This window comes from Ochotona princeps, chromosome 7, assembly GCF_030435755.1.
Source record: "Ochotona princeps isolate mOchPri1 chromosome 7, mOchPri1.hap1, whole genome shotgun sequence".
NCBI lineage: Eukaryota > Metazoa > Chordata > Mammalia > Lagomorpha > Ochotonidae > Ochotona > Ochotona princeps.
Window position 1 is genome coordinate 37,754,072 of NC_080838.1, and position 20,622 is coordinate 37,774,693.

The following is a 20,622-nucleotide window of genomic DNA, read 5'->3' on the forward strand; positions in this document are numbered from 1 at the left end:
TGGGGAAATAAGCTTTGTGTGGGAATACAAAAGCAAGATAGGGGAGCCATGAGGCTGGAGACTAGGCTTTAAGATCAGGCCATGGAGGGTCTGGGAGACCACGTTAATCCTTTTGTGTGAAGCTACTGAAAATGGTTTAAGTAAGAGAAGGGCGTCAGCTTTGCATTTTGAAAAAAAAAAAAAAAACAAGCAAACAAACAAAAAAATCAAACACTCCAGGAGAGGTTAGGGGGATGTCGGGATAGTTTAGTTAGGAGGTTGTTGTAGTATACTAAAAAATAATGGAATCCTTCAGGATGACTATGGAGGAGATCATGATACATAGGTGCTAGCTAGGAGAGAGCTCTGAGTTCACATCCACTTTGTTAGATGATGTTTTGTCAAGGTGGCACTGGTAATCATTTGGGATTTGGGGGTCCCTCTCCCTGGTGTGGGATTCCTGATATCCTGAAATTTCACCACTATGTGTTTGGTCAGAAATCTTTATTGTCTTTATTGGTTCGCCCTACTCTCTAGTATTCTGCCTTTTTCTTTTTTCTTTTCTTCTTTCTTTCTTTCTTTCTTTCTTTCTTTCTTTCTTTCTTTCTCTCTTTCTCTCTTTCTCTCTTTCTCTCTTTCTCTCTTTCTCTCTTTCTCTCTTTCTCTCTCTCTCTCTCTCTCTCTCTTTCTCTCTTTCATTTATTTTACTTGAAAGAGAGCATGGGACAGAGAGAGATTTTCCATCTGCTGGTTCACTCCCCAAATGGCCAATATGGTTGAACCTGGGTTCATCGGAAGCTGGGAGCCAGGAACTTCTTGGTGTCTCACGCCAGTGACAGAGCCATCTTCTACTGCTTTCCTAGGCCATTGGCAGGAAGTTGGATCACAAATGCAGCAGCCAGGACAAGAACTGATGCCAGTATGTGATGCAAGTATCTCAGGAGGAGGATAAGCCTGTTACACTAATGGGCCAGGCTTATCTTTTTCAGGACTTTTTAAAAGACTTATTTATTTTTACTGGAAAGGCAAATTTACGGGGAGGAGACAGAAAGATCTTTTTATTTATTTATTTATTTTAATTAATTTTTAATCATCTTACTTAGTTGATTAGGGTACAAAGGGTCAAGGGCTACAGAGTAAAAGTGGGTAATACCATTGTTTCCACACTGGTATTATTTAATATTATCATTTTTCCCTGTATCTGGGGTTAGGGACGTAACAAAGGGAAAAGCCCCACCCAACCTTCCACCCATCCCAGATCCCCAACAGGAGGCGCGCTCCGAGGGTCCTGCTCAAACAGTTTTGATAGTTCATCAGTTCTGTATTGCTGCCAGTATCTCAGTTCCAATCACAATGAAACCTATTCAGAGTCCACTGGCTGACAGTCTCTTCATGGTTGGGGTTCTAAGATCAGCAGTTCAGTTGGAGGGATCTCCAAAGAAACTTCACCTGAGATGATCCCAGACCTGGTTCTTGCGTGAGTTTGCTGGTACAGACTCCAACACCGTCCGTCACACCCATCAGCTTATGCACATGCTGGTCGTTGTGATTGCTGGGTCCATTCTGTTTGCAACCCTGTCTTCCTTGTGAACCAATGGGTGTTGTAGTCCAGCTCGATCCTGCCCACTTCATATTCGGTCCTCAGATAAACCAGTTGGAGCTGCAGCCTAGTCGGGGCAACTCCCCATAACCCCTACCAGTTCTGCCCCCTTCCCTGGTTCCCATGCTTGCCAGTATGTACTGCAGGCTTGTCCAGTCTGTCCCACATTCCATTTAGCTCTCGCACATGTCAGTGGGCATTGAAGCCTAGTTCAACCCAACCAACCTACTATCCAGCCCATACACCTACTGGCAGGTGCCTTACGAGACAGAAAGATCTTCTATCTTCTGGTTCACTACGCAAGTAGCCACAATGACTGGAGCTGAGCCAATCCGAAGCCAGGAGCAATGAACTTCCTCCAGGTCTCCCTTGTGGGTTCAGGTTTCCAAGACCTTGGATCATCCTTCACTGATTTCCCAAGTCACAAGCAGGGAGCTGGATGGGAAGTGGAGCATCTGGGACACGAACCAATGCTCATATGGGATCCTGCTGTCTGCAATGTGAGGGTTTAGCTACTTCACCATCACACTGGGTCCCATTCTCGGTTTTTAAGACTTTTTTTTTTAGTGTTGTACATATTTATTCTCTTTTTAAAATAAAAAAAAAATTTTAGCTTGATTTTGATTGCTTTGGTAATTCATATCTGTTAACTTTTCTCATACTCCCCTTCTTTCTTCATTTGATTGTATCTTGAAGTTGCTTTTCTCTCTCTCTCTCTTCCTTTCTCTCTGTTTTGGCAGCCACTTTGAATTTCTGATTTTTCTTGGTTTTGATTTTTTCTGGAACAGCTTTGGTGTTTTGTTTATCTTTGGCTTCACAGAAAATATCTTCCTGAGGACATGAGTTTGAATTTGTTATTTTTAATTTCCTCTATTACCTCTTTTGTTTGTGACTTTGAAGTTGAGTTCAAAGTGCATATATGGTTGGAGTAAGTTAATGACTGATGTTTTCTCTTTAGCATACACACATGGAAAGCCATATACTGCCTACAATATGCTGCATTAGTGCCTACAATATGCTACATTAGGAGGATTTAACCTTGAGTTATCTAGTTTTTCCTCAAGCAGATTATCCTCTTGATTTAGAAAATCGGTGTACTCTTTTGCACTCGAGCATAAATGCAATTCCAGAGTTCTGGAAGAGATGATTGACAGGGTGATTTCTGGGCTGGCACCATGGCATACCAGGCTAATCCTTCACCTGTGGCACTGATATCCCAAATGGCTGTTCTGTTTCCAATCCAGCCCCTGGTTTATGGCCTGAGAGAGCAGTGGAGGATGACTCAAATCCTTGGGTCCCTACACACATGTGGGACACTCGGAAAGAAGCTGAAAGTTCCTGGCTTCAGTTCTGCTCAGCTCCAGTGTTACAGCCTCTTGGAGAGTGAATCAGCAGTTGGAAGATCATTCTCTCTGTCTCTTCTCTGTAAATCTGCCTTTCAAAAAAACCACAAAAAAGTCTTTTATATAAAAAAGATTTTCTTGCAGATTTATTTTTAAAGATTTATTATTTATTTGGAAAATAGAGTTACAGAAAGGGGGAGATCAGAGGATTGGGGTGAGGGAGGGACAGAGAGAGAGAGAGAAAGATATCTTCCGTCCACTGATTCACTCCTCAAATGGCTGCAATGGCTGGAGCCAGGATGGTCCAAACCCATGAGCTAGGAGTTTCTTCCAGGTCTACCATGTGGCTGCAGGGGTCCTATCATTTATGCCATATTCTGCTGTTTTGCTAGGCATTTTATCAGGGCGACGGGTTGAAAATAGAGCAACTGGGACTTGAATCATTGTCCATTTGGGATGCTGATATCATGGGAGGTGTCTTTACTCACTATCATAGCACCAGACCTAAGATTTCTTTAACTATAAAGAATATCATAATAGCATAATTATATTAATATTTAAGATATTTATTACAATAAATTATATAACAAGAGACTTTTAAACTCTAAGATAACTGCTGTGGATTGCTTACTCATAAAAGATTTTTCTAAAAAGCAATAAACCTTATTTTTTAGACCAGTTTTAGGTTCTCAGCAAAACTGAGCCAAAAGCACAGATTTCCCATAGACCTCTGCCCTCACATGAACAACCACCTACACTGTGGTCATCTTGAATCACAGTGGTGTGTTTATTGCAGTCAATGTGCTTGTGCTTGCACACCACCCAAACTCTGTATTTACAGTTGACTCCTGGTGTTGTGCATAGGCTTTGACAAACATGTGATGTCATGTTTTGAACATCATGGTATCTTAGAGAGTGATTACTCTGCCCTAAACGTGCTGGGTTGTGCTTATTCCTTGCTGCCTTAATCCCACTCTGTAGTAAATAGTGTCTTCTTATTGTCAACATTTTGCCTTGTTCAGAATGTCATATAGTAAATCATATAGGAGATAGTCTTCTCAGATTTGATTCTTTGACTTATTAATCATTTAAGGTTCCTTCTTGTTTACTCATATTTGCTAATTCATAATGTTGATTATTTTCCCATGCTCTGGGTATACCACAGCTTATCCGCTTAAGTACTGGTGGTCATCTTTGTTATTTCTACCTTTTGGCAATTAGGCATGAAGTTGCTATAAACATCTATGTGCAGACTTTTATGTAGATGTGGAGCATGAAAGTAGGATCATGTGGAAGGAGTATATTTATTTTTTTATGAAATTGTCGAAGCCTTGATATCTTCCTTACTGGCTGTACTGTCTTTCATTCCCATAAAGGATAAATGATTCTGTAACTTCATACTGTCCACAGCAATTGGTGTTCTGAACTTTGGCCATTTGGCCATTCTAATGGGTGTGTTATGGTGTCTGTTTGAATTTCCAGCCAGTGATGGCACTGATGTGGAACATCTTTTCAAATGTTTCTTTGCCTGCCCAGATATTTTACCCAATTAAATATTATGTGTCTTCTAACTGATGAGTTTTGAGAGTTTTTGGTTTATTTCAGGTAAGAATCCTTTATCAGATACAAATTTGCAAGTTATCTTGTCCCACTTGGTCTTCATATTTTCATGATAGCTACATATTTTTTTATGTATTCCATTAAGTCAGTTTTTATTTTTGGATTTTGTTTGAGATTTTGCTTTAGAATGTTCTTCTCTCTTTCAGTCGTAACATTTGCAAGAATATTTTCTTCTCCTATAGCTTTATTTCTTTATTTTTCTTGTAACATTGTACCTTATCTGAAATGTACTTTTTCTCCTGGTTTGAGATAAGATCTCAACTTCTTTAGAAGTGTTATCTTAGTTTAGTCACAGCGAGGTCAAAAGCCAGAAGGCTGATTAATTCCTCAAGTGCCCACAGCAGCAAGGGCTGAGCCAAGTTGAAGTATGGAGATAAGAACTTAGCCTCAGTAGGCAATGAAAGTGGCAGAGACCCAGCTGCTTGAACCATTACCAGCTGCCTCCCAAGGTATACATAAACAGGAAGCTAAAATCTAGAGCAGAGCTGGGATTCCAACCCAGGCAGTCCCATCTGGGACATGGGAATCCCAAGCAGCATCTTAAGATAATAGGCTCTGACTCTTATTGTTTAAAAAAGTGAACAATCCAATTATGCGAATGATGTGTTATTTCTCCACAGACTTGAAGTGTCTGTGGTTAGTATAATATGTTTTCATGGAAATGCTGTACTGTTTGAACCTTTTATCTTTCACACCAGTCCAATTCTTCTACAATTACTTCATAGTTTCAACATATGATGTTATTAACAAAAGCATAAGTCTTATCCTTCCAATCAATGTTTCCTTGATTATTTTCACAATTTCTCATTTTTTAAAACTAGAGATAAGAATCTTTTATCTTCTAGGGGATCAGTTTCAAGTTTATGTGTGTATGTATGCTTTATCTACAACTTATTTTGAGAAATTTTATATCACACATTATTTTCATTTAATAAGCACTTTTAAAATTTTATTTTATTTTTATTGGAAAAGCAGACCTAAAGAAAGGAGAGACAGAGAGAAAAATCTTTCATCACTGAATCACTCCCCAAATAGTTACAAAGGCCAGAGCTGAGCCGATCTGAACCCAAAGCCAAGAGTTTATTTTGGGACTCCCATGCAGGTGCAGAAGCCCAAACATATGGGCTGTCCACCTCTACTTTCCTAGGCTGCACGCCCACATACATGGGCTGCAGGCACTTGCAGGTGGATGATCAGCCAGTTGAACCAGCGTGTCAGTCTACATTCTCCCCCCCTCTTTTTTGTGCAATTTGATAGTCTTTCTTATACAGTAAGTTATTTAAGATGTGAAAATAATGATTCTTTTGGTAATTACTATGATAAGGTTTCCCTTTATAGTTCTTTTTATGTTCTTCTGAATGTGTAGACTTAAAAAAAAAAAGACATAGTTGATAAAATTTAAAAGCCGGTTATGATCTGTGAAAAGCTTCAGTACTGGTACCATGACATAGTAGGCTAAGTTTCCACTTACAGTAGGAGCATTCTATATGGGTGCTCGTTCTTGTCCTAGCTGATCCACTTCTAATCCAGCTCCCTGGGAAAGCAGCAGAGGATGGCCCAAGTGCTTACCCTCTGCGCCCACACGGGAGACTCAGAAGAAGCTTCTGGATCCTGGCTTCAGATTAGGTCAGCTCTTGCCTTTGTGGCCATTTGAGGAGTGAAACAGTGAATGGAATATCACTCTTTCATTTCCCCCTCTCTCTATAACTGATTTGAGAAAAAGTCTCAAAAAAGTTTTATTAAAATGTAAATGAATACTATTATAAATTTAGTGACAAATTTTTTTTAAAAAAGCCACCAAAGATGCTAGTACCATAGCATAGTAGGCTAAACTTCTGCCTGTGACGCCAACATCCTATATGGGTGCTGGTTTCTGTCATGGCTGTTCCACTTGTGACCCAGCTTCCTGCTAATGGTCTGGGAAAGCAACAGAGGACAGCCTAAGGCCTTGGACCCTTGCATCCATGTGGAAGACCTAGAGGAGTCTCCTGATTTTTGGTTTTGGATCAGCTCAACTCTGTCCATTGCAGCCATTTGGAGAGTGAACCAGAAGATGAAACATCTTTCTTTTCCTCCTTATCTCTTTGTAAGTTGCCTTTCAATTAAAAAATAAGTAAAATAAATCATAAAAGAAAATAGCAGCCCAATCTTTTTGTTGGTGTTTGCAGGTTAAGACACAGCTTGATGTACTGGTATTTCATGTCTGACTGTTGGTTTGAGTGCTTATTTGGATGTTTTAATGAACACAAGCCTTGTAAATGTTAACATTTTGCTTGTAAGTTTTGTAGGTGTATCTTATTTTATGAATAAAACTCTGAATCATGAAAGACTTTAAAACGCAATGCTATAGGGTACGTTTGGTCTAGCTTGTGTCCCATGTCAGAGTGCTGAGGTTCAACTCCTGACTGCGGCTTCCTGCCCCTGCTACCTGTAAGGTAGCGGTGATGGCTCTGGGAGTTGGGTTTTGACACTCTAATGGAGATTTGGGTTGAGCCTGCTTCTGCCTCTGCTGTGGCTTGACTATTACAGGAACTGGAAGAGTGAACTAGGAATTTTCTTTTGGTATTTTTTGGTTAAAACCAGAAATATTACTATTGAAGTGAAATGATGTGCACATGTGATGTAATTATATGCCTGGGAATAAAGTCTCTTCTTTTGTTCTTGGGATTAACCATATCTCTTAATTAGAAGATAAACAGGTATTTCATAGATATTATTCGAAAGGGAGACATCATTAATCATTCAATGTGATATAAGCTTTATTTCAAGTTTTAATTTACTGATATAATTATTTCTTCTAACTTGACCCATTTTTAAGTATATTTCAGTTTATTAATTTTCCTGCCAATCTTTCATTTAAATCAGTGTTCAAGAATATGGGGCTTATTTGAATACATATTAGTGTAATTTAAAAAAGTCATTCCTTGATGTATTGGATCATCTATATTTTAAAGAAAGGGTTTGGAGTTGCTCTGAATGATAAGCATTGTATTGAATCTAAGTTGTTTTCTCATTGTTGTTACAGCTATGAAGTCCTACACTCCATATTTCATGCTCCTATGGAGTGCTGTTGGGATTGTGAAGGCTGCCAAAATCATCATTGTGCCGCCAATTATGTTTGAAAGCCATATGTACATTTTCAAGACACTGGCTTCGGCCTTGCACGAGAGAGGCCACCATACAGTGTTCCTTCTCTCTGAAGGCAGAGACATCGCCCACTCTAATCATTACAGCCTCCAACGTTATCCAGGGATTTTTAACAGCACCACCTCTGATGCTTTCCTGCAGTCCAAAATGCGGAATATTTTCTCTGGGAGATTGACAGCCATTGAACTGTTTGACATACTGGATCACTACACCAAGAACTGTGACATGATGGTTGGCAACCATGCCCTCATTGAGGATCTGAAAAAAGAGAAGTTTGACCTGTTGCTGGTGGACCCTAATGATATGTGTGGATTTGTGATTGCTCATCTTTTAGGCGTTAAATATGCTGTGTTTTCCACTGGCCTTTGGTATCCTGCCGAAGTGGGTGCTCCTGCTCCATTAGCTTACGTCCCTGAGTTTAACTCACTCCTCACAGATCGCATGAACTTGCTGCAAAGGATAAAAAACACTGGCGTTTACCTCATTTCCAGAATAGGGGTCAGCTTTCTGGTTCTTCCCAAATACGAAAGGATAATGCAGAAATACAACCTGCAGCCGGAGAAGTCCATGTATGACTTGGTTCATGGGTCCAGTCTGTGGATGCTGTGTACTGATGTAGCCCTGGAGTTTCCAAGACCCACTCTGCCTAATGTTGTTTATGTAGGAGGAATCCTAACCAAACCGGCCAGTCCACTACCAGAAGTAAGGTTTGCTGAGCACCTTGGTCATTTTATTGAAATATAAAAGTCATTGTTGATTTCTGGAAGAGGTGGGATTGACTATCAGTTGGTAGATAATGCTACTGTAAAAAACAACTAGGGCAGACTGTGCCCAAAATTGTTATGTCTGTGGATTCTTTAACTCCCTGGAAGACATTCCTGTTGAGTGAGCTTTCCAATAGTACCTAGAGGCCACTCTGTAGATCAACAGAATAGCCTGAAGATAGCATTTGATTGATAAGTATAGTATTTGAAGAGCTATACAATTAATTAATGAATAGTTAGACAAGTTTTAATAAGTATTATTGATTTTGCTTTCCATGAACAGAAATTCCGTTGTTGTGCCTCAAATAGCACAACCACAGGTTTTCAAGCTTAGATTAACATGAATCAAGTGAATGGAAGTTCTCTAGGAAATCATCACCGCTAGAAAACTTATGCTAACAAAGAGAATGAAGTAGTGACTTTAGTCAAAGTAGGCAATCAGTTAAATTAAACCAATAAGACAATGCAGCTGTTGTATGGAAACATTGCCATTTCATTTCAAAGATGAACTAATGACAGCTTAAGAAAATATATTCGCTCAACAATTTTTTTAAATGGTTGAGTTATCAGTAAATCCACTAGTGTTCTCCATCCTAATTTAACTTTTTGTTAGGTATCTCAAACTAATAGATGTACACATATCTGTCATTGTAGTGCTTTGTCTAACCTTAGGATGACTTTCCAAGTTTAATCTGAACTTCTGATGCTATTTACCAGAAAGCTTGGGGTTTGCTTCATGATTTTTGCTGTTGAAACTACTCCCACTCTCGATTCTGAAAATAGCCACTTAGAATAAATTCTGTTATATTTTTAATTTCTAGCTTTGTGTACCATATGCTACAAGTTCAATTGGTACCTTACTGTGGGATAAACCTGCTTTCCTCATAGATATCAGATAAAATAAATTGCAGATGAGGTTTTGGAAGAGTATTAAGGTGATTATAATATACAAACTGTAGAGTTTTCTAATATATTTCATGTAACCTGGAAGTATGGAAAGGGCCAGATGTGTGCATTGTACAGTCCTAGTATTTCAAATAGGTGAGTCATCTGGAGATTGCTGGGGCACAGATGCTCTCTAGTATCACCTGCAAAGGACAGAGATTCTTTTTAGCTTATCTCAGCCATTCCAGAATGTGTTGAAGCCCATTGCAAATCCTTACACTGACTAGGTCAGAGTTTCTTTGTGATAAATTACGCGCCTTCGTAATGGTAAAAATCAGATTTCAGAAATAGCTATTGCATAAGGGGTTAGTACACAAAGCTACCTTTTCCCTTAACCGCCCTTTTGCTTGCTCATTTTGGCTTTTGTTTGGTTTTCTAGATCTTTCATGCTTTGAGTGAGAAAGCAATCAGTGATAAAAACAATCTTTTGATTGCTTTCTTTTTCTTATTCAGTTCCTATACATCTTACCTGGGTTGCAGTGAACTTCAGTGACACAATATAAATGGCATTTTATGCTTGTGTGTGTGTGAACACATATACAAAAATAACAACAAATATATGTATATGTACACACACATATATATGCATACATGAATAAGGGTCATATATATATATTCATAGCATGTAAGAATTTCTTTTTCCCTACAATTCTAATTTGTGTGTTCTCCCATGGATTCTTTTTCCCTCTGATGTCCTAACCAATTTCTCAGTTTTGTTTTATCTTAAAAACATTTCTTGAGTGGGCCATGGTGCCCTGTGTAAGTTATTACCAAAATTGCCTTCTGATTTGCTGTGCTTTCTGCTTTGACACTGGTCTGTCTTTGTGTGCTTCCCGGTTCTTTTTCTCTCTTTTGACTATAGTGATTCTTTTGATAGAGTGTCTTTCGTTGCAGCAATGGTTTGACAAGTTAGTCTGATCATCTACACAGATACACATGTATAGAATGTGCATATTTTATTTATAATATGTGGACATACATGAGTGTTAGTATTACTGACAGCTTGTCAGTTTCCAAGTGTGAAGAAATATTTTCATTTCAGCATGATATTTGTAATTTTTCAATAGGGAATATTTTAAAAACAACGCGTTTTTTTCAGATATTTCTCACTCTGAAATATATTTTGAAACAAATGTTCCTAAACTAGATTTTATTTTTTTGCATGTTTAGCTGTAATAACAACAAACTACTTTAGGGTCTAAAAAATGCAAAAAAAATTCTCAGATGCCAGTATTACTGACAGGGCATGGTTGTGACGCTAGATCAAAAGGGTACAGGGCACAGCGTAATAGCCCAGCGGCTAAAATCCTCGCCTTGCATGCGCCTCAGTTTTATATGGGTGTTGTGCTGGTTCTAATCCTGGCTGCCCCACTTCCCATCCTGCTCCCTCCTTGTGGCCTGGGAAAGCAGTGGAGGATGGCCCAAAGCCTTGGGACCCTGCACCTGCGTGGGAGACCTAGAAGAGGCTCCAGGCTCCTGGCTTCAGATCAGCTTATCTCTGGCCATTGCAGCCGCTTGGGGAGTGAATCAGTGGACGGAAGATCTTCCTCTCTGCCTCTCCTCCTGTCTGTATGTCCGACTTTCCAATAAAAAGAAATAAATCTTAAAAAAAGAGAGATTATGGCAGATAGCCACCGAGAACTTGGGACTCATTATAAGAGTTTCATTGATAATGGCTCTGGTATCTTATGCTGGAATATATTGTTTCAGACGTCTGGAAATGATTTGACAATGGATTTAAGTTCCACAGCTGGGATGATAGAGTAAAGAATTTCTAAAAGACACATTAAAGAAGATTTTATAATACTCGAGGATAAAAATCCAGAGAGTGTCTAATCCAACTTCATTTATGTTGTTGTATTTTTCTTCAAAATATCTGGAGTACACACAATGGTTCCTTCATTTATTACAGGGAGTTGGAGTCGCTCAACCAGAGTTTTATCACACATTATGCAGATACAGTACATTTTCCAACTATATTTTTTAAAGATTTATTTATTTATTTATTTATTTATTGGAAAGGCAAATATACAGAGAAAAGGGGATACAGAGAGAAAGATCATCCATCCACTGCTTCACTCCCCAAGTGGCCGTAACGGCTGCAACTGAGACAATCCAAAGCCAGGAGCCAGGAGTCAGGAGCTTCCTTTGGGTCTCCCCTGCAGGTGTAGGATCACAAGGCTACAGGCAGGGAGCTGGGATGGGAAGTGGAGCATCTGGGAACTGGCGCTCACATGTGATCCTGGCATGTGCAAGGGGAGGACTTCAACCACTAGGCTACTGCGTCGGGACCTCCAAACATATTTGATATCTAACAGAGTGTAGAGGTATAATATGAGAGTCAAATGTAACCATACACACTGCTGCATTTTAGAAACTTGGTCATGGAACTCAGTTGAAATGCTAATTTTGATTATAAAGTGTCATCGGTGTCGACTAAGGAAATATTGCGCCTTGCAGTTTGTTTATTTTTAAACATGTTAGAAATACGTCTACAGGAACTACTCTATCATACTATCTACTGCCTGCCTAACCACAGGAGTAGATTAGGGGTCAGCATTCTCGGTTGGATCATACCCAGATAGTGGTTTGTCTCTATCTTTGAAGATCCATAGAGGACGTGGATGAACATTTTAAAGGGCTTACTTTGGCAAAGAAGAAGGTCTCTAAGCAGGTTCCTGTGTGAGTAACCCTTTGAAGATTAAATGTGAATCAAAAACATACCGACATCTGATAGGGAGTGAGTGTAACTGCTGCTGGTCTTCATAGCGAATGAAAACAATAATACCATCAAAGAATAAAACGCCTTTCTTGGGGAGTCAGTTCGTTGTGTGGCTTCAGATGGTTCAGGTGATCATTTTCAGATGGCTGCCCACTGACTGAAGTCATCTGGTCTGTGCCCCTTTTCAGCTTCTGCAGCCCTGCACCCGTAACAGCACACAGCAGGCTGCACCTTAACTGTTCATCTTTCAGATGGCTCTCTTCCTAACCAGAATGTTGCCACCTCAAAAAGCAGCACCTGACTCACTTTGTACTCTGAGTATCTGGAAAATGGTAAGAATTCAATAGATGTTAAACATTAACTGAACTGCATCAAATAGAAATAGTTGCCAAAAGGTAGACGATTCAGGTAGTACAACAATGTTGTAATATTAACAATTGCCTGTTTGTTCATATTTCGTGTTTGTATACCATCCCAGTCAAATTCCAGGCTAACTTATTAGAGTAGATTCCCTGATGTTACTGATACTGAAAAAAAGGACATAAGCTTATATTCGCCACTTGATGACCTAATTATCCAGCTGCACAGAGGTAATTGTGGGGACTAGGCCAGATGGCTGGAAAAGGCACTACATGTGTGGCATCATGTGGTGACACCACAAAAATGATTTCTTGTCAGTTTAGAAGTGTTAAAAGCATCTTGATTTCACCTGTTTGGTGGGCATTTTAAATTTGAGGGAAATTGTCATGTGGAAAAACACGGATAAGAGACAAATGGATAAGAAGGAGCAGGGACCATGGACAGGGTCAAGAGTTAACTCACTGTCATTTTGTCATTGACCAGAACCCATTCCCACTAACAGGTTTTGGAAAGAAGAAAACATTGAGCAATTGTGGGATTAGCCAGTTGTGAGCAGATAAGTCTGAGAAAAGGAATGAAACCAATTAACAGTGGCTTTTTATATTAAGTATTCATTGAGTCACACAGAAATCATTACATTACATAGAATGATTGAAAGCTGTTTTCAACATTTAAGAATTAAATGTCACGTTATGGGACCAGAATTCCTGGGATAAAATATTTGGTCTGAGGCTGCAGCAGAAGTAGAAAATTAAAGCTGTTTTAATAGTACATATGAATCATTTTCAAAAAAAATTTTTTTACAAAATAATGTTAATTTAAAAAGCATATGCAGGAACTTCAAAAGTTGATAGAAAATAGAATTATAAGATAAGTTTACTTTTTTGCAAAAGTATTTTAAGTCCATGTACACTTTTGGAAGATATGTATCTTGAAGAACCTTTTGAACTTTTCTTCAAGTCTCAAAAAGTTTTATACTAAAATAAGCCTGTCTTTGAGTTCAGCTTTTCTGGAGATGAAATTGTAATCAATATTTCATATTAAATAGAATGCTAATTTTAAATAGTTTTTAGAAGTTTATTTATTTTTTATGGAACAGCAGATCAGATTCAATGAGAGAAGGAGAGACAAAGATATTCTGTTTGCTGGTGCACTCCTCAAAAGGCCGCAATTGCGAGAACTGAGCTGATCCGAAGTCAGGAACCAGGGACTTCTTCCAGGTCTCGCGCGCAGGTGCAGGGTCCCAAGGCTTTAGGCCACCCTCCATTGCTTTCCCAGGCCAAAAGCAGGGAGTTGGATAGGAGGTGGAGCACCTGGGACACAAACTAATGCCGAAATGGGATCCCAGTGCTTGCAGGCTGAGTGTTTAGCTACTGAGCCATCGCACCTTGCACAAATATACATTTTATTGTTGATGGTGTTGTTGTTGTTTTAAAGATTTATCTTTATTTGGAAGACAGAATGACAGGTTGACTCCCAATATGGCTACAACAGCCAGAGGTAGGCCAGAGTGAAGCCAGGAGCTGGGAATTTAGTCTGGGTCTCCCATGTGGATGACAAGGGCCAGAGTATTTGGCCATCAGCTGCTGCTTAACAGGCGCTTTTGCCAGGAAACTGGATTGGAGGCCAGGTAGGTAAGACTCAAATGGGCCTTTTACATGGGATGCAGGTGTCTGAAATGCAGCTTAACCCACTGTACCATAATACCCAAACCCTAAATAAATATTTTTTATTAAAGTATGTATCTTCATCTGCATAGTAATACTGCACTTTGTTGGTGTGTGTATGAGGATCACAAAACTTAGGACAAAGGCCAGCATTGTGGCATATCAGGATAAGTTGCTGCCAACAGCATCAGCACCCCATGCAGGCACCAGTGTGAGTCCTGGCTACGCTATTTCCAATTCAGCTTTCTGCTAGTGTACATGGAAAGCAGAAATGATCCAAGTTGCTAGGCTGCTGCCACCCACATGGGAGACCCAGAAGAAGTTCCTGGCTTTGGCCTGGCCCGATACCAACTGTGACCATTGGAGAGCGAGTCAGCGGGTGGAAGATCTCTCTTTCTACCCACCTGTCTGTGTAACCCTATTTATTTATTTATTATTACAATTTTTAATTGGAAAGTCAGATACAGAGAGGAGGAGAAACAAAGAGGAAAATCTTCCTTCCCTTGATTTACTCCCCAAGTAGCTGCAATGGCCAGAGCTGAGTAGATCTGAAGCCAGGAGCCTCTTTCGGGTCTCCCGTGCTGCTGCAGGGTCCCAAGGTTTTGGGCCATCCTTGACTGCTTTCCTAGGCCACAAGCAGGGAGCTGGATGGTAAGCAGGGCTGCTGGGATTAGAACCCTCACCCACATGGGATTGATGCACGTGCAATGTGAGGACTTGCTAGGCTACTGTGCTGGGTCCATAACCCTGACTTTCAAATAAATAAATAAATAAAGCTTAAAAACTTAAGCAAAATATCCTGAGGACTGCAGTGTTTGGAATTGACTAATAACTTAATTACATCTACTAATTCTGAGGATATTCTTTATGACATGAGATCTAAGCATAAATGATAGATGTTTTTAAAGCAGAAATTTATTAAATCGAAATGTATTTTCAGAACTTTTTGGAATGATTGTATACTTTCCCTTTATTTCATAATGAAGAAACTAGATTACCTTACTAAATGACTGTACAGCATGTAAATTAAGTTGTATTAAAATTATCAATAGCCTAATGTTTAGTTCACTGATGCAGTAATTTTCTTGTTTCGTTATTTAAAGATTTATTTATTTATTTGAATGTCAGAATTACACAGCGACAGAGATAGAGATCTTCCATTGGCTGACTCACTTCCTAAATGTCTACAGCATCTAGGACTAGACAAGGTCAAAGCTAGGACCCAGGGCTTTGTTTGGGTTTCTTAAGGGGTGCCAGAAGGCCAAACACTTGTGCTATTTTCTACTGCTTTTCCCAGATGTATTAGCATGGTGGGGAATTGGAACTGGAGCAGTTGGACCTAAACTGGTACTCATGTAGGATGTTGACATTGCAAGTTACAGGGGCTTGATATGATCATTTCTTAAGCAGCTGTGTGGTTAAAAACATCTTATAAATACCTCCTTAAGTACTGTGGCTTGTGAGGATTTTCTGATAAGTTAAGGGATCCAAATACACTAACAGTTCCAAACAAGCTTAAGTTATTACAAAGTTTGAGGATTTCTAAAGACTTCATAACTGGTATTGTTGATGTTGTTAAATCTTTTGAATTTTTATAAACTCTAGCAAGTTGTTCATATAGGTGTTAGTTCCAACACTGGCAATGTTTTGCCAGTAAATGTTTGCTAGGAAAATGTTTTAAGCTGATCACTTTACAAATAATGATTTTTGTAATTATATTGCTATTTGCACCCAAGTTTTGGTATAGTATTCCTCACAAATGCTCCTACTCTCAGCCAAATGGTTCTGTTCTCTAAATTAAAACTACAGCTAGTTATTTTGTCAGATATCCTTATTTTTCTTTTTTGAAGATTTGTTTATTTTATTTGAAAGAATTGGAGACAGAGAAAGTGATCTTTCATCCATGGTTGATTCTTCAGGTGGCTTTAACTAGGCCAGGAGCCAGGCTTGTCATCCGGGTCTCCCACATGGGTGCCTGGGGCTCAAGTACTTGTACCATCTTCCACTGCTTTTTCAGGCACATTAGCAGGGAACTGGATCAGTAGTTGAGCATCTGTGATTCAAACCAGTGAACATGTGAGATACTGTCATTGCAGACAGCAATATTACACCACAACTCCAGCCCAATCACCAGCCCCATGAGGTCTATTTCTCATTGCAGATTTTGACATAATAGAATGAGAACGGACTTGTTTGTGAAGAATGGCTGAAAGTTAAATTGCCTGCTTCTTAGTTTTTTTTTAATGGAATATTTTATATCAAAGTAACAGATGTACATGATTTTCCATTTAAATGATTCTGGCTGTGACTCTTGTGACTGTTGAATAAAGCAATCAGCCCCATCAGCATGAGGGTAGCCGTGCTTGCTTCAGAGGTTTGAGTATCATTGACTTACCCCATGGTAGTTACTGCTCTTACGATTGTGGTAATTACTCCTGTGATTAAAGATGAGCTGCAATTACTGAATTGCTTACTCTTCCTAATTTGCTCATAGAAACTGAAAGAATGGTTTCGGGGGGAGGGTGAAGGGTGGGAAGAATGTGGAGGAAGTATCTATGATGTCACCTGCTCCTCTGTTCCTTTTAGCTGTTCACACTTGTGATTTTTGACCTTTCCTACATTTTTTTCCTCACTGAAGTAGGACAATGACACATGAGATGTGGTCCTTAGACATTTTAGAATGTTTTGTGCAGAACCTAATGGATGCATCTTCACAAGATGGAAAGAAGAATTAAAGAAGTCATCCCACAATGCTTCAGGTTACCATCTGCTTTTATCTTATTGATATTATTTGTGGTTTTTCAAACCTGTAAATGGAGAGGTTCGCTGATCCCCTGTGTGCTGGCTCTGCCTCTGCCTTTTCTCCTTTCCTACGCTTCTCATTCTTGAGAGGTTAAGGGAAACTCCAGGCAAATAAATGACTGCCTGCTTGTGGCTGAAGACTCTCCCCCAATTTTGTTTCACAGTCCCATCCTAATGAGTGACACAATTTGGTCCAGAAAACACAAAACACATTAAAAATTTCCTTCTGAGATCTCAGTTATACTAATGCAGTCACCATTGTCTAACCTCAGCCTGATATCATCCTGCAGAGGATAGCCCCTTATCTCCTTTGCACTCAGCTTCTCTCTTCTTGGTATGGCTTAGTCCATGGCCCTGTGGAATTCATGCTAGTATCTGCTTGTAGATGACCTGCAATATCTGAGCTGGGACTGATAATTTCTAAACAGTTCCATAGGGGATGCCAGTGCATCTTAGGACCAATCATCCTTTGAGAATTTTTTTCTTAGGCTCAACAACATATATGATGACTACATCTTACTTGCATCATAAATCTGATGTGGAAATTTTTTTTCTGGCAATTACAGATTTCCTGTATTTCAGAAACTGACTTCAGAGCCAGTTATGGTCAAATCAATATGCATGTTCCTTGATTTCAAGAACTATAAAGGCTGTGAATTTTGTTGCACATCCAGATGGCTCAAGGTTTCATTCTGTGAAATTCAGATAATGTTTTGAATTGTCAACCCATGGCTATGATATAGATCTAAACAGAATGTCCATGTGCTGCTTGTTAGCTACAGGTAAGGACTCCCAAACAAGCTGTTCAGCTTCCCTCTCTGATTGCACTCATCTCCATCATGTGCTTTTGGATTTTTTTCAAGGTATATTTCTGTAAAACAGCACTTATTGCTGCAAGTTGGAACCATTTTTAAAAGGAGATTCAAGAATTCTGATTCTCTCCATTTGATTCTAGTCTTTTAACTGCTTGGTCAATGAACTGATCATTTTAGAAAGTGATTTGTGAAATTAAAGTGCTGTGAGGTTGGAGGAAGACTTGCCTGTCTTTCCTGAAACGTTTACTACAGAAAACATTTCCAAGTAAAATGGGCGTTTATGTATCGTGCTCTTACAGTGGCTTTTCAGGAGAAGTCAAATCAAGAGGGAGTATTTAATGCCAAGTTGAGATTAATATTTACTTTCCCTTTTTTTTCCACCTGGACATATAATGCGGTAAATATAAAATTGCTTTTATACATCATTTGATTATAGAAACTTCTTAAAAACTTTTATCTGAATTAAAATGGTTTATGGTCAGCTAGGTTCAGATAAATGGCCTTTTTATAGGCCATATTTATGTTTTCATGCAAAGTGTCTTTAGAACACCCTTGCAAGTGTGGTGAAAAAGTTTTGCAAATCATGAAGGAATGGCTACTCATAAGAAAGAGGTGCGAGTTATATGATCATTAAAGAGTTATTGGGTGTCTAGAACCAACTTGCAACATGGCTTCTTACATTGGAATACTGGCTGCTTTACTCACTTCCAGTCCAGCTCCCTGTCATGTTCTGGTAATGCAGTAGATGAAGGCTCAAGCTTTTGGACTCCTGATTCCCATCAAGGAGACCAGAACAGAATTTCTGACTGCTGTCTTTGACTTTATCCAGCTCTAGCTGTTGTGGCTGTCTGAGGAATGAATCAGCAATGCAGGATCTCTCTCTCTCTCTCTCTCTCTCTCTCTCTCTCTCTCTTCCCACCCTTTCTGTTGATCTGCCTTTTAAATAAATAGAAAGATAAATAAGTCTTTAAAAAGTATTGTGTGCCTAATATGTGCCGTGCACCAATCTTTCAGTGTTAAGTTCAAGTCATAGTTTTGTTGTTTGTGCTGCTTCCAGTATAACAGGGAAAATAGTAGGATGTAAACAGATTAATAAATTTGTAATTTTATTTTCTTAGCAAAATATTTATTTATCTGAAAGGGAGCATTATAGAGAGAGAAAGAAGGGGAGACATCTGTTGATTCACTCCAATAATCACCACAACAGCCCAGAGCCATGCCATGCTGAAACTAGGAGTCCAGAGCTTCTTCTAGTCTCCCACTTGGGTTCAGGGGCACAAGCACTCAGGCCTTCTGCTGCTTTCCCAAGGGGCACTAACAGGGAGCTGGATTGGAAGTGGAGCAGTGATGACTCAAACTCACATGGGATGCCAGGAGTGCAGGCAGTGGCTTAACCCGGCAGTACTACAGCAACTCCCCCCCCCCCCCATGTATAATTTTCAATGTTGTAATGCTGTGACTGAAACTTATAGGATACAGTGATGGAAAATAGGGGGTCCTCCCACGTAGGTGGAGCCATCCAAGCAAAGGAAAACTTTGCAAGGAACACTAGCACACACATTTCCAAGTGGGAAAGACACTGCATTTTGAAGACTCTCAAATTATCAGCGGGGCTCAAGAATTTAGGGACTGGGGCAAGGGTGGAGTGGCCCAGGTGATTGAATGGGTGAGTAGATATCCTGTTATAGAGTCTGTGTAAACTGAAAGGATTCCTGTCGGAGGCTTTCAGTGAGCGTAAGCCTGATTGAGTATTTGCTTTCTGGAGAAAGAACTATAGCAGGTGGTGAGAGGAGACTGGGAGGGGCCAGTTGAGTGAATGTTGTAATAGCCCAGAGGCTGGTGGTTGGCTTGCGAGATGACAAAAAGTGGAATCATTCCAAGTATGTTTGGCAATTGTGCTTGACTGGGCTGAAGTTGGGTAAGGTGGAATTTCTAGAAGGCAGCAGGTTTTCTGATTGAACAGTTAATTGCTTGATAGCATTTCCTTGATGAGAAAGACAAAGATGCATGGATTTTTGAGGGAGAATATTTGGTTTGTAACATTACTGAATCTGAGAAGACTGTGAATATGTGAGTAGACCCATTTTATGTTGATTTGTGAGTATGTGATATTGATAAGAAAGGTCAAAGTTAGGCATTTAGATGTAAGCATTCTCTTCCAAGAGGTTGTATTGAAGTCATATGTATGACCTCATATATATAAGTGTTTATATATATATGTATATATATGTATGACCTCATATGTATAAGTGTTGTATATATATATATATATATAAAAATTACAGAGGGGTAACACTCCACCATTTGAAGGGAAAAGAGGAGCTTCAAAGAATTCTGAGAATCTATAACAAAATAGTAAAGCATAGCCAGAACAAGTGAGATTTTATACTTACCAACTATCACTGCTACTGAATTGGATGTTTCCATGTGTTAATTGAATTCATATACACATGGTCATACATCATTGGAGAATTTACTTGTTATTAAATAGATAAATAGCAACACATGTTTGAATTCACAGCTTCTTTTTGTAGCACACTTATTCTTGTGATATCTGTCTACTGGTTAGGTTGATAGAACACTCACTGGGTACCAGGTAAATGTATCTGGGTCTTAATTTTGGTGCTTTGGAAGACTCCTTTATCTTTCTGGGGCCACATTTTTTTAATCACTAAATAGTGGTGCACCTGTGTTGAAGCTTACACTGTGTTTTAAGAGTTTCATTTACCTCAGGGCCCGTGCGATGGCTCAACTAGGTAATCCCCCTCCTTCAAGCATTGTCATCCCATATGGATGCCAGTTGATGTCTCAGCTGCTCCACTTCCCTTTAAGCTCCTTGCTTGTGGTCTGGGAAAGCA

The 20,622-nt window shown here is 39.4% G+C and overlaps 1 protein-coding gene across 1 annotated transcript in view; it reads left to right on the top strand.

Annotated features, from left to right (window-relative positions):
* UGT8 (UDP glycosyltransferase 8) overlaps window positions 1-20,622 on the top strand; it is an 85,298-nt gene that overhangs the window by 23,145 nt on the left and 41,531 nt on the right. The window contains exon 2 of the mRNA XM_058666961.1: window positions 7,568-8,391. Coding sequence (XP_058522944.1) covers window positions 7,570-8,391 — 822 coding nt within the window. The 5' untranslated portion in view covers window positions 7,568-7,569. The remainder of the gene's footprint in view (window positions 1-7,567; window positions 8,392-20,622) is intronic.